The 15,847-nt window shown below is 43.3% G+C and overlaps 1 protein-coding gene across 1 annotated transcript; it reads right to left on the bottom strand.

Moving 5' to 3' along the window:
• Positions 1-1,541: 1,541 nt before the first annotated feature.
• LOC139459038 (uncharacterized) lies at positions 1,542-14,701 on the bottom strand. The gene is made up of 8 exons (XM_071240480.1): positions 14,589-14,701; positions 9,232-9,411; positions 8,707-8,805; positions 8,146-8,172; positions 6,804-6,848; positions 6,333-6,431; positions 4,282-4,350; positions 1,542-3,507 (listed from the first exon to the last, which is right to left on the bottom strand). The coding sequence occupies exons 1-8, from the start codon at positions 14,686-14,688 to the stop codon at positions 3,437-3,439; spliced, it is 690 nt and encodes a 229-aa protein (XP_071096581.1). The 5' UTR covers positions 14,689-14,701; the 3' UTR covers positions 1,542-3,436.
• Positions 14,702-15,847: the final 1,146 nt, after the last annotated feature.

Below are 15,847 nucleotides of genomic sequence, written 5' to 3'. Positions count from 1 at the left end.
GTACCCTGTGTTGCCCTGACGAGGGTGTACGGGGCGGAAGTGTTTAGTCACATTCTGGCATGACTAATGCCACGTACAGCATGTGCACGTGTTTGTGGTTGTTTGGCTGCTTGTACTCGTCCGGACTAATGTCGATGTGATCGTGCTAGCCCACTGAGATACCATGCGGTAGTTTAATATGGATATCAAACTCTCCCCCCCCCCCCCCCCCCCCACACACACACACACTCTCTCTCTCTGATGTGGCTACTTGTATGAGTCCCATAGTCCACTGAGATACCATGTGGTAGTTTAACATGGATATCCAACTCTCTCTCCCCCCCCCCCCCCCCCCCACACACACACACACACACACTCTCTCTGTGGTGTGGCTACTTGTATGAGTCCCATAGCCCACTGAGATACCATGCAGGAGTTTAACATGGATATCCAACTCTCTCCCTCTCTCCCCCCCCCCCCCCCCCCCCCTCGCACTCTCTCTGTGGTGTGGCTACTTGTATGAGTCCCATAGCCCACTGAGATACCATGCAGGAGTTTAACAAGGATATCCAACTCTCCCCCCCCCCCTCTCTCTCTCTGATGTGGCTACTTGTATGAGTCCCATAGTCCACTGAGATACCATACCGAAGTTTAACATGGATATGCAACTGCGTGTGTGTATGTATGTGTGCTTGTACTAGTCCAGGCTATATAGTGCTAGCCCACTGGGATACCATGCAACTTCGTATTTAATTTTTTACTTTTTTTTAAAGATCTTGAATAGAACGTTAAACCCAATCTCACCTTATTGCAGTGTATGAATGTGAAATAGCCACTCACAATGAACATTTCAACATTTCAAGGGTCAACATTCTGAATGATGAAGTGTTCTGACAGGTGTACAGAACTTGACATCCACTTAGTGTTGACAGGCCGAATGTAAGCTGATGACGTCACAGATCTCGTTATAACGTGACAACTCACTATCAAAATGGATGTTTTAAAATTGGTGCCGTTCGAAAACAGGGTTCTAAGATAGAGGATGTGCATTGGCCCATCCCGTACATCCAGAAATAGTTAATAAATTTCCACACTCAGAGTAATATACGTAATAGCACGTCCATCATTAGTTACGAAATGTCGCAATCATTACGAATTTCACAAACAACACATAGGGAACTACAGTAATTCACAACTAGTTTCGGTTTGTTTGCACACAACGGTTTAACACTCATTGTGAAATCCCTGAGAATGTCTTTCGACGCAATTGCACAGAATATCGTTTTATTAGATGATTACCGTTCCCCGGGCTGTACAATGTGAACACAAAAGGATATTCCAACAATACGAAGAAAATGTGAATTGATATAAATAAAACAGAATTGTATAGAAACCGTTAGAATCAGTAAAGCATCAATACAAACAATCAAAACTACAATACAATAACATACACACATACACAGAACACTAAACACATACACAAGCACACATAAACACACACACACACACGCACGCACGCACGCACGCACGCACGCACACACACACACACACGCGCGCGCGCACAAAGAGCACATACATTACAAAGACACACAATATACATAATATAATATTCCTTTCGCTGAGAGATGTGGCTTGGTTGGACTGCTATTTGTAGCGTGGAATGGTACTCAAAACGTCGCTATGATATCAAATGGGTCAAGGCTATTAATCACAAGAGAAAGGACACATAATCCGTTGGATAATCGAAAATGGGTCAGTATTTAATGTTTCTATGGTGGAATATGGGTCCAGGATATTGATCATAACAGAGTGGAAAAAAGAATGAAATATGTCAATAATTAATGTTCCTCATCATGTAATCGAAACTAAACAACTTTATACGGGTGCTGTTCTTTGAGTACAATAGAAAAATAATATGTAATACCAGACTATCTCATGGATGTATGCTTGTCGTAAAAGGCAACACATGGGATCAACAATTCAAGTCAACCCTTTTTATTGCTAAGTTTTTTTGTTTAGTTTGTTGTTTAACGCCGCACTCAGCAATATTCCACTTATAGGACGGCGGTCTGTAAATGATCGAGTCTGGACTAAGACAATCCAGGGATTGTTATCATGAGCATGGATCAATGCAATTGGGATACGATGACAAGCATCAACCAGGTCGCCTCTTACGACAAGCATGGGTTGCTGAAACCAATTGTAACCCGGAACATTATTGGTGTTATATATGCACTACGACTGTAAATAGATACTTGCAATTGAATGGAGGTCATCGATTGATTCCAAAAGGTCTGAAGCCCTGGGCTAACAGGTGCACTATCTATGTCACAATGGCATTCTTGGAATTTGTATAACTACCAGTTGGGACGTATGTGTAGATACATTCAGAGTAGATAAATAGATCGAAAATGGACAGGATTTAAGCAGCGCTTGGAACGAGGGCTCGAAGGTTTTCTTTAAGATAGGATATCTATATATGTACCAAATGAGACAATAGTGAAAAAGCATATGCATTACAGTAAACTACGTTTATAACGAACACGCTTATAACGAACTGACGGCTATTACGAGCTATTATTTTGTTCTGGCCACTGCTGTATCTAAGCTGTACATATGCTTATAACGAACTACGGTTATAACGAACTAAAATTAGTGGCCCCTTTGAGTTCGTTGTAAACGTAGTTTACAGTATATGGTTATGATATATTCGGAGTCTCACAATGGACTGCATTTAACTGAGATTTCGTGTTATTCGTGAGAGGGTTTTTAACACATGTATTTAGTGACACTGTATGTCGTCTTTTGTGTATCAGTTCTCTACAGATTCAAGTCACAAGACGACACCTTCAGTGTTGGATACTTTACGCAAGGGGAACTTTATGGTTTCAATATCAATATGATATTGTGAGTGAGTGAGTGAGTGAGGTTTAACGTCGCTTTGAACAGTATTCCAGTTATATATCAGCTTCAAAAGGGAGGAAAACCAGAAGTGATGCAGGTCTCAGACGTTGACCACTTTGGTGAAACCCAGGAGCACGGCTATGGTGCTAACAAACCTAGAAATATCATCGGGGCGAAGCGGGATTCGAAATCACGACCATAGGTTTCTGGGCTGCCCATGGGACGCAACTCTGCACAGCGAATTCTACGCCCGAGACGACTGGGCCACCTGTGCCCCCGCCATGCTGTGATTCCATATATGTACCTTTAGACACATCCGTTAACATACACTGAACATGATTAACCGCAGTTCGTTAATAGCTATAGTGTAGAGGATGCTTCTTCTACATTCTTGTCAAGTTGAGAGAGATAACGTGGCATGGCATCGGCCTTTAAGGCTTAAAGTTGTGTGCCTGTCTATATATCTATCAGCTATGTCTCTATCCATCGTTGTCCTTGAACACAAACTTGTGTCCGTCACGCATCAATACTTTGTGCAGTGCCCTTTCATTCGTCAACATCTTCTACGTCTGTGCCGCCTCCGTGATCTTCTTTCCCTTTGACGTTCCATCTTCTTTCCTATTCCTGGAAGAGAAAAACAGAAACACTTTTGAAGTAAAGAATCATTGTCACAATAACTGACTAAGGGACGCATCTCTGCACTGGGTAATCCGCGTCCCTCCAGAAAACGACCCGTGAAGATCCGGGGTAGAATAGGTCTCCAGCAACCCATGCTTGGTGTAAAAGGTGACTATGCTTGTCGTAAAAGGCGACTAACGGGATCGGGTGGTCAGGCTCGCTGACTTGGTTGATGCATTCCATCGATCCTAATTGCGTGGATCGATGCCCATGATGTCAATCACTGAATTGTCTGGTCCAGACTCGATTATTTACAGACCGCCGTCATATAGCTGGGATATTGCTGAGTGCGGCGTTAAAGAACAAGCCAACCAACCCTACAGAAACATTTACTGAGGGAGGACAATTTGTCGATTTGGATACTCTGACAATGGCCTTTAGGAGCTGTCTCAGCGAGGTGAGATGAGGTGAAATGAGGTTTAACGTCGCGTCCAAGATTATAGCACTTACATAGCGACGTGCATGCACGTGTGTTTCTGTGTGCGTGGCTGCTTGTGCTAGTCCGGGCTGCTGCCGATAGTGCCAGCCCACCGAGCTACCATGACGCATTTTAACATGAATACTCCACTCAGACACAGTATGGTGACTCCGAGACGAACAGACCTTGTGTTAACCCCTTAATGCCGAGCACCAGGCAGGGTGACAACAAGTACCATCTTTTAACGTCTTTTGGTGTGACGCGGACGAGGGAGTAAAATAAATGAAAAAAATCGTGCTAACCGTTGAAATAACAGACAGCCGCGACACCTGCCCCGACCACCAGGATGCACACCACAGAGATGATAATATCTGTAAATATAAGCGAAAAAACATAAAATATAAAACGTCCACGCCAGAGAATTATCAGTCTCGTTTATCTTCCGAAACAGATTCCTTTTGGCGAAGAAGAAAAATTGCGGTGCAAAATTTACGCACGTGGTGAATTTGTTATGTTTTGTTTGTTTGTTTGTTTGTTTGTTTGTTGTTTAACGCCGCGCTCAGCAATATTCCAGCTATAAGACGGCGGTCTGTAAATAATCGAGTCTGGACCAGACAATCCAGTGATTGACATTATGAGCATCGATCCACGTAATTGGGATACGATGACATGCATGAACCATGTCAGCGAGCCTGACCACCTGACCCTGTTAGTCGCCTCTTGTGACAAGCATAGTCACCTTTTACTGCAAGCATGGGTTGCTGAAGACCTATTCTATCCCGGATCTTCACGGGTCAAATTTGTTATGTGAACACCGGGTGTTCCCGAAAAGGGTAATAACGGGTCAAATTTGTTATGTGAACACCGGGGGTTCCAGAAGAGGATAATAACGGGTCAAATTTGTTATGTGAACAACATGTTTTTTTCCGAAAAGGGTAATAGCGGATCAAATGTGTCATGTGAACACCAGGTGTTCCCAAAAAGGGTAATAACGGATCAAATTTGTTATGTGAACACCAGATGTTCCCGAAAAGGGTAATAACGGATCAAATGTGTCATGTGAACACCAGGTGTTCCCAAAAAGGGTAATAACGGATCAAATTTGTTATGTGAACACCAGGTGTTCCCAAAAAGGGTAATAACGGATCAAATTTGTTATGTGAACACCGGGTGTTCCCGAAAAGGGTAATAACGGATCAAATGTGTCATGCGAACACCAGGTGTTCCCAAAAAGGGCAATAACGGGCCAAATTTGTTATGTGAACACCGGGTGTTCCCGAAAAGGGTAAAAACGGATCAAATTTGTTATGTGAACATCAGGTGTTCCCGAAAAGGGTAATAACGGATCAAATTTGTTATGTGAACACCGGGTGTCCCGAAAAGGGTAATAACGGGCCAAATTTGTTATGTGAACACAATGTGTTCCCGAAAAGGGTAATAACGGGTCAAATTTGTTATGTGAACACCAGGTGTCGCTGAAAAGGGTAGTAACGGATCAAATTTGTTATGTGAACACCATGTTTTTCCGAAAAGGGTAATAACCGGCCAAATTTGTTATGTGAACACCGGGTGTTCCCGAAAAGTGGTGGTGGTGTCCCCCGCCGTGATATTGCTGGAATATTTCTAAAAGCGGCGTAAAACCATACTCACTCACTCACTCCCGAAAAGTGGTAATAACGGATAAAATTTGTTATGTGAACACCGGGTGTTCCCGAAAAGGGTAATCCTGTCGGGTCTCTAACGCCGCTCAGCAGCGCCCAAAGATACTTCTCCTACGTCATGAGCATGTGTTTATGAATCACTATAAAATTGTGATGTTACATTAATACAAAGGGTTCTCCATCGGTGGCCCCCGCCACAAACCGATGCAAAGTCAAACAACACGGAACATATGGTGCAAGTCAGCCATATGCTATTCCTTGAAATCACAAGTTGATTCCATTTATCTTATATCGCTTTGCCGACTACACATATCCTTATATATTTGTCATAGGCTAGAGAATTGAATTTACCAGATTTCCAGGCCTATCATAATTGTACCCTTGGTATATATGGCTTAATCTTGGCAGATTTCATTGCGAACGGTACAATCCAGATTGAAGAGGTTTCACTGTATATGTTTGACACAATAACCAAGTCATCCAATCAAAGCATCAACACATTATCTGTGCATCACAAAATTTGCATTGCTATTAAACAGAGGGGCTGCTACACTATCCGCCTCCATTTCGATACTTTCACAGTGGGCAATCAAGTTACTGTAGGAACCACGACGAACATCTACTTATGTCAGAAAGCTACATCACCGCCCCTACTGTCGTTATTGGTGATAGCATGGGAACCACAGACATACTTCTGTTAGTATAGGAGAGGAATGAAGAGGCTGTTCTGGTAGCAGGAATGGCTGTATATCGATGTCGTGTACTGGTAGGATGTCGTGTACTGGTAGGCTCTGAAAGTAGATTAAGAGAGTGAGTGGGTTAGATTTGGTTTAACGCATTAACAGTATTTCAGCAATACAAGCAGACACGTACACACACACGCACACGCACACACACACACACACACACACACACACACACACACACACACACACACACACACACACACACACACGCACACACGCACACACACACACACTAAAAAATAGAGATAGTTTCAACTACAGCGATTAAACCAGATATTTTTTATTAATGCTATGAGCCTGTTTCCTATAAAAGACAAATATATAGCAACATTATTTACTTAGATAAAATCGCTCCCACCCAGTCCAGAATATCATATGGTTGGTCCTTTAGTAGATAAATATAAATTAATTCATCACCTTTTGTCGTGCCTCCATTGCATCCTTGGTATGGTACATTTCCATCTGTAGAAACAGGATGAAGCAACACAGTGAAAAAGGTACGTTGTATACATTATCAATATTGATATTTGGCCAATACATAAACGTTGGCATATGACAGCATTATGCATTGAACCTGCACGATTTATGTTCATTACGTTACCTGTATATTGTAAACGTTTCATGGCGTTTTGTATCGGTTGGGACATTACATATTGAGATCCGCGAGAAGAAACATTTGTCATACAATCATAAAATTAATCTGTCTGCCATCTGAAAACCGATACAAGCAGATTGGTTGGTCAGTACTGACATCATGATGTCACTTGTTTGTCACGTTACATTTGCTTCTGTTCGCCATAGAGGTATTACTGAGGGTTCTACCCGCGAAGATCCGGGGTAGAATAGGTCTTCAGCAACCCATGCTTGCCGTAAAAGGTGACTATGCTTGTCGTTAGGCGACTAACGGGATCGGGTGGTCAGGCTCGCTGACTTGGTTGATACATGTCATCGTATCCCAATTGCGTGGATCGATGCTCATGATGTCAATCACTGGACTGTCTTGTTCAAATTGATTATTTACAGACCGCCGGCATATAGTAGTATTTGGAATATTGCTGAGTACGGCGTTAAACATCAAACAAACAAACTTAGGGTCGGTCACATAAAATTATTTTAAAAATATAAACACTGTGCAACTTGTAAACTCGTATCGATACAATTGATACTTTTTTTCTTTTTTTGTTTTTTTTTGTTTGTTGTTGATACAATTGATACGTGTCAATAGAGGCGTGTGCATCTTCGAGTACACTCCGTGACTCAGGGTGTAAACGTCCATTCAGCTGGTTAACTCCCGTTAACTCCGAGATTTACACGTGTATTTCATTGGGCTGTTTAATGGCATTGATGCCGTCACACATTCTTCGAAAACGTTCAGAAGAACATATGACTTATGATTTAACGCATAAAACGTCCAATGCATCATCGGTGGGGGACACCACCATACCGTAAAGAATATAAAAAATAAAGCCAGAGAATAACCAGCCGAATGCCAAACATTTTCCATTGGGCGTAAAAGGGAGAAATTGCGATGAAAACTGAATGGATCACTGAAAATCCCGAGAAAATTCGGGTTAGAATTGAACTTCATGAACCCATGCTTGTCGTAAGAGACAAGAGGGATCTGATGGTATGTCATCGTATCCCAATTGCGTTGATTAATGCTCGTTAGGGTCTATCACTGGATTGTTTGGTCCTGACTCGGTTATTTACAGACCGCCGTCATACAGCTGGAGTATTGGCGTTAAGCACGAGTACTTACCATTGCTGTTGAATATAAAGTCAGGATCTACAAAACAGACATATGGACATATATATGTCAAATGTACGAAAGTATTAGCATTTTTATTGACTAAATTAAAACAGACACTGAATATGATATTAAAGCTTATTGCACTTGAATAAATGATTATTCACAATTACTCGTTTAAATAATCACATGTTAAAGCGTTCAGTATTAATGATATTCAATACAACGAGATGGAGAAGAAGTAGGATTGGTAGAAGAATGAGTAAAAGAAGGATTGGGAGAAGAAGGAGTAGAAGGAGGAGAAAGGGCAGAAGGAGAAGAAGAAGGACTAAAAGAAAAAGAAAGGGAAGAAGGAGAAGAAAGAAAAGGAGAAGAAGATAAAAAGAAAAGATGAAGGAGGAGTAAAAAGAGAAGAAAAGAAGAAGAGGGAGAAGAAGAATAATGAGAAGAAGGAGAAGGAGAAAAAGAGAAGAGAAATGATAAGAAAGAGTAGAAGAAGAAGGAGGAGAAGAAAGAGAAGAAGAAGATGAAGAAGAAGACGTAGATGAAGAAGACTTTTCTCGTTAGACCCACCAGTTTTCACACGGCAAATAGAGTAATGGTTTTCTTTACAGTTATTGTTGAGCCTGATGTGTTCTCCGGTCAAAATAATACAACCCTCGGTTGTATTTTCTGCAAAAAAAGAAACACTTTATTTTTGGGAGATTGCAACTACAATAAGGTTAATTAATTAACCGGCATCAGATACTAAATCTCGCAAACCTGACAACACATAACTTTACTGACGTTGTGAATTCAGTCAATTTTACTGGTGTTTTTACCATAGTACTCTCTTAGGGCGGAAACATTTGTTGCTTGGATGTTTTGACCGGGGGCTTCGAGGTGGAGGTGTGTGGGTGCCTGTGTGTGGGGTGTGGGTGTGTGTGGAGGTGTGTGGGTGTGTGGGTGGGGGGTGCAGGGGAAGAACTGTATTAAGTTTTGAGAGGTGCACGAGATTAAATGGAATGTAGGTTGGTCTAAATGTGAACAGCAATGTAAATGACTTGTAATTTCCGGGTGTGTGGATGGAGAGGTGTGCAATGAAGGTTTCGTACTCACGGTATGCCCCCTTGTCCAGCCAAATGGTTGCGTGATCTCGGATGGCCAGTTTGTTGACATGTCCCCCGTAGGCAAGCTTCAGGTCGGACAGGCCGAACAGCTTTCCCCCCTTGTCGGTACATGTACTGTTTGCCAAGGACCAAGTCTGGCGTTCACAGGACGATTCAAAGAAGATTTTACCTGCAGGAAAACATGCCGTTAACTGAGAATTATTGCCTTGTGAATTGTATTTTGTTCTTGTTGGCAATATCAATCAGTCGTCATGGGTTGGAATTTCACTATTACATTCACACACCTTATCCATGCTACGTTTACAATGTATTCACACTTTGTCAGTCAATGTCAGTGGTAATGTGTTTGCACTGTGTTCATAGTTCATAGTATAATGATACATTCAAACTACATTCACACTTCATGCACAATTGTATGCTTTATTAACACTACATTCACACTACATTCACACTACATTCACACTACATTAACACTTCATGCACAATTGTATGCTTTATTAACACTACATTCACACTACATTCACACTACATTCACACTACATTCACACTTCATGCACAATTGTATGCTTTATTAACACTACATTCACACTACATTCACACTACATTCACACTTCATGCACACTTCATGCACAATTGTATGCTTTATTAACACTACGTTCACACTACATTCACACTACATTCACACTTCATGCACACTTCATGCACAATTGTATGCTTTATTAACACTACATTCACACTACATTCACACTACATTCACACTACATTCACACTTCATGCACACTTCATGCACAATTGTATGCTTTATTAACACTACATTCACACTACATTCACACTACATTCACACTTCATGCACACTTCATGCACAATTTATGCTTTCTAAACACTACATTCACACTACATTCACACTACATTCACACTTCATGCACAATTTATGCTTTATCAACACTACATTCACACTACATTCACACTACATTCACACTTCATGCACACTTCATGCACACTTCATGCACAATTTATGCTTTATTAACACTACATTCACACTACATTCACACTTCATGCACACTTCATGCACAATTTATGCTTTATTAACACTACATTCACACTACATTCACACTACATTCACACTTCATGCACACTTCATGCACAATTGTATGCTTTATTAACACTACATTCACACTACATTCACACTACATTCACACTTCATGCACACTTCATGCACACTTCATGCACAATTTATGCTTTATTAACACTACATTCACTCTTCATGCACACTTTTATGCTGTATTCACACTACATTCACACTTCATGCAGAATTGTATGCTACATTCACTCTGGATTCACTCAGTATTCATACTATATTCACATTTCATGCACATTTTCATGCTACATTCACACTACACGCACCCTACATTCACTCAATATTCAAACTATTTTCACATTTCATGCACACTTTTATGCTCCATTCACACTACATTCACTCAATATTCATACTATTTCACATTTCATGCACACTTTAATGCTACACTCACACTACATTCACTCAATATTCATACTATATTCACACTTCATGCACACTTTCATGCTTCATGCACACTCCATGCACACTTTCATACTATATTTACACTACATTTCAACTCACCAACATTGTATACGCTCGCTTCAAGTGTACGTTTTCACATTAAAATCCCAGAACAAGCACACTACATTAATACTCACATTTAATTCACAATGCATTCATTCACATAATATTCACACTACATTCATATACTCACATAACAATCATACAATATTCACATTACATTCACGGTGCCAAACAATATATTCACAGTACATTCACGTTGTATCCACACTACATTCACCTTTCATCAGTCACGCAGTCCACATCGTCATAATCTATATCAAAGGTAATTTAGTATCAATTTATGTGATACCCGTTACCACTCGAATATATGAACAATCCTGACACAGTCCTGACACATGCGTAACACAGTCCTGACACAGTCCTGACACATGCGTAACAAAGTCCTGACAGTCCTGACACAGTCCTGACACATGCGTAACACAGTCCTCACACAGTCCTGACACATGCGTAACACAGTCCTGACACATGCGTAACACAGTCCTGACACAGTCCTGACACATGCGTAACACAGTCCTGACAGTCCTGACAGTCCTGGCACAGTCCTGACAGTCCTGACACAGTCCTGACACATGCGTAACACAGTCCTGACACATACGTAACACAGTCCTGACAGACATGACAGTCCTGACAGTCCTGACACAGTCCTGACACATGCGTAACACAGTCCTGACACATGCTTGACACAGTCCTGACACATGCGTAACACAGTCCTGACAGTTCTGACAGTCCTGACACAGTCCTGACACATGCGTAACACAGTCCTGACAGTCCTGACAGTCCTGACACATGCGTAACACAGTCCTGGCACATACGTAGCACAGTCCTGACAGTCCTGACAGACATGACAGTCCTGACACAGTCCTGACACATGCGTAACACAGTCCTGACACATACGTAACACAGTCCTGACACATGCTTGACACAGTCCTGACACATGCGTAACACAGTCCTGACACATGCGTAACACAGTCCTGACACATGCGTAACACAGTCCTGACACATGCGTAACACAGTCCTGACACAGTCCTGACACATGCGTAACACAGTCCTGACACAGTCCTGACACATGCGTAACACAGTCCTGACACATGCGTAACACAGTCCTGACAGTCCTGACACATGCGTAGCACAGTTCTGACACATGCTTTACACAGTCCTGACAGTCCTGCCACAGTCCTGACACATGCGTAACACAGTCCTGACAGTCCTGACAGTCCTGCCACAATCCTGACACATGCGTAACAGAGTCCTGACAGTCCTGACACAGTCCTGACACATGCGTAACACAGTCCTGACACATGCGTAACACAGTCCTGACAGTCCTGCCACAGTCCTGACACATGCTTTACACAGTCCTGACAGTCCTGACACATTCCTGACACATGCGTAACACAGTCCTGACACATGCGTAACACAGTCCTGACACAGTCCTGACACATGCGTAACACAGTCCTGACAGTCCTGACAGTCCTGGCACAGTCCTGACAGTCCTGACACAGTCCTGACACATGCGTAACACAGTCCTGACACATACGTAACACAGTCCTGACAGACATGACAGTCCTGACAGTCCTGACACAGTCCTGACACATGCGTAACACAGTCCTGACACATACGTAACACAGTCCTGACACATGCTTGACACAGTCCTGACACATGCGTAACACAGTCCTGACAGTTCTGACAGTCCTGACACAGTCCTGACACATGCGTAACACAGTCCTGACAGTCCTGACAGTCCTGACACATGCGTAACACAGTCCTGGCACATACGTAGCACAGTCCTGACAGTCCTGACAGACATGACAGTCCTGACACAGTCCTGACACATGCGTAACACAGTCCTGACACATACGTAACACAGCCCTGACACATGCTTGACACAGTCCTGACACATGCGTAACACAGTCCTGACACATGCGTAACACAGTCCTGACACATGCGTAACACAGTCCTGACACATGCGTAACACAGTCCTGACACAGTCCTGACACATGCGTAACACAGTCCTGACACAGTCCTGACACATGCGTAACACAGTCCTGACACATGCGTAACACAGTCCTGACAGTCCTGACACATGCGTAGCACAGTTCTGACACATGCTTTACACAGTCCTGACAGTCCTGCCACAGTCCTGACACATGCGTAACACAGTCCTGACAGTCCTGACAGTCCTGCCACAGTCCTGACACATGCGTAACAGAGTCCTGACAGTCCTGACACAGTCCTGACACATGCGTAACACAGTCCTGACACATGCGTAACACAGTCCTGACAGTCCTGCCACAGTCCTGACACATGCTTTACACAGTCCTGACAGTCCTGACACATTCCTGACACATGCGTAACACAGTCCTGACACATGCGTAACACAGTCCTTACACATGCGTAACACAGTCCTGACACATGCGTAACACAGTCCTGACAGTCCTGCCACAGTCCTGACACATGCGTAACACAGTCCTGACAGTCCTGACACAGTCCTGACACAGTCCTGACACATGCGTACCACAGTCCTGACACATGCGTAATACAGTCCTGACAGTCCTGCCACAGTCCTGACACATGCGTAACACAGTCCTGGCACATACGTAGCACAGTCCTGACAGTCCTGACAGACATGACAGTCCTGACACAGTCCTGACACATGCGTAACACAGTCCTGACACATACGTAACACAGTCCTGACACATGCTTGACACAGTCCTGACACATGCGTAACACAGTCCTGACACATGCGTAACACAGTCCTGACACATGCGTAACACAGTCCTGACACATGCGTAACACAGTCCTGACACAGTCCTGACACATGCGTAACACAGTCCTGACACAGTCCTGACACATGCGTAACACAGTCCTGACACATGCGTAACACAGTCCTGACAGTCCTGACACATGCGTAGCACAGTTCTGACACATGCTTTACACAGTCCTGACAGTCCTGCCACAGTCCTGACACATGCGTAACACAGTCCTGACAGTCCTGACAGTCCTGCCACAGTCCTGACACATGCGTAACAGAGTCCTGACAGTCCTGACACAGTCCTGACACATGCGTAACACAGTCCTGACACATGCGTAACACAGTCCTGACAGTCCTGCCACAGTCCTGACACATGCTTTACACAGTCCTGACAGTCCTGACACATTCCTGACACATGCGTAACACAGTCCTGACACATGCGTAACACAGTCCTTACACATGCGTAACACAGTCCTGACACATGCGTAACACAGTCCTGACAGTCCTGCCACAGTCCTGACACATGCGTAACACAGTCCTGACAGTCCTGACACAGTCCTGACACAGTCCTGACACATGCGTGCCACAGTCCTGACACATGCGTAATACAGTCCTGACAGTCCTGCCACAGTCCTGACACATGCGTAACACAGTCCTGACAGTCCTGACACAGTCCTGTCACATGCGTAACAAAGTCCTGACACATTCCTGACACAATTCGTGACACAAGCATGACACAATCATCTATTTATCCCTGATTGCTCCGCCATGTGCGTGACCGGGTCAGCACAATGAAACCTGCTCATATATTTATAAATCTTCAGGAATTGTTCTGAATGACATTGCGTCCTACACAAAGTGAACGTATCTTCCACCTCGACGCAGCGCCCACACGATGATGTCAAACACAACATAAAATTGTCCCGAATGAAATCTTTTGTATGATGATACTCACCGAAATGGATATTCCGTGTATGTACAAAGTTTGTACACACCGTCAACAGTAACACAATCACAGGAGCCAACTGTTTTGGGAGGGTCCATCTGGCAAACATACTTCGCCTCGTGTCAATAGCTACCGAGTACGTCGAGTAAAATCGCGATGTTCTAAAATACTTCCGGGGTTAAGTCACTGTCTGTAAATGTACTATGTACACAATGAGTGGTTGTGAAACTCACAAGTGATCAGTGATTTGGTATGTTTCGAATCTTCCCGATCAATGAGTGAGTCATTGGGGTTTAACACCGTTTGTGTCGGACTAGTGTTTTCGTGATGATTCAGAATCCTATTTGGAAAAGCATTGAAAAGTGAATGATAGATGGGAAGAGATATCATCAAATGTCATTAGGGTGGTGGTGTGCTACGTGAACTACTCTGTCCCTTAATCCGCGGGTGAAACTGGTTGGGAGAAATTGGGTTTAACGTCGCGTTCAAGATTATTGCACAATGTAGCGACGTGCCCCCACGAGCACGGACATGGTGCTGGCAGAACAACGATCAGGGTGAACTAGATTCGAACCCACGATCAACCTATTCTGGTTTTGTTGGGTGGGTGAGTGAATGGGTTTTGTGAGTAAGTGAGTGAGTGAGTGAGCGAGCGAGCGGGTGGGCGCGTTGATTCTAGTTCTGGGTGAGTTTGGTCTTGAGTGAGTGAGGTATTTTGGTTTAACGCCTCGCCTAACATCATGTCGCGTCCTTGGGTGTCAAGCTCACAACAGAATTTCCGAACGTGAAGCGATGCAAATTACACAGCAATCGTTTCAAAGAAATATTCAACCATGCCTTCAATGAATTTACCACGTGAATATTAATGTAACACAAGGATTAACACTTTCGAGAGATTCACCTATCGTGTGCGGGTAGGAGCCGTATGTCCTACTTCCTGGTACGTATAGGGTGAGCGAGGGTGCACAGTGTGAAACTGAAACACGTTCTGACACAAAGGATACTTATTAATACAACTTCATAACTCGGTGACTCATAGAATGTCACAGCTCGTACTGACGTTGACAACATAGGCAGCCTACGAGAGCAATTAGAGTTGAGAGCAATTATTCACAACACTTACAAAATTTAATTGTAGGGCCCTGTCGTCTAAGGCGCACAATTCGCTATGCAGAGGTTCGTATTCCGGTTCGTCCCGATTACGTTTCTAGGTGTGTTGGCGCCATACTTAGGTTTGTCCATTCTCGTGTATTTCACAAGGGTAAACG

Source organism: Haliotis cracherodii, unplaced genomic scaffold (assembly GCF_022045235.1).
Source record: "Haliotis cracherodii isolate W230 unplaced genomic scaffold, xgHalCrac1.p SCAF_13, whole genome shotgun sequence".
NCBI lineage: Eukaryota > Metazoa > Mollusca > Gastropoda > Lepetellida > Haliotidae > Haliotis > Haliotis cracherodii.
Note: the sequence above shows the minus strand (reverse complement) of the source record. Positions and strands in the feature narration are given on the sequence as shown.

Excerpts from the sequence above, each read along its gene's own strand:
- LOC139459038 (XM_071240480.1), bottom strand. The coding sequence starts at position 14,688 with ATGTTTGCCAGATGGACCCTCCCAAAACAGTTGGCTCCTGTGATTGTG. Across the intron at positions 4,351-6,332 it reads CCTCTCCTATACTAACAGAA|ATATTATCATCTCTGTGGTG; the intron begins GTATGTCTGTGG and ends TTATATTTACAG. Across the intron at positions 3,508-4,281 it reads GGCTGTCTGTTATTTCAACG|GAATAGGAAAGAAGATGGAA; the intron begins GTTAGCACGATT and ends TTTCTCTTCCAG.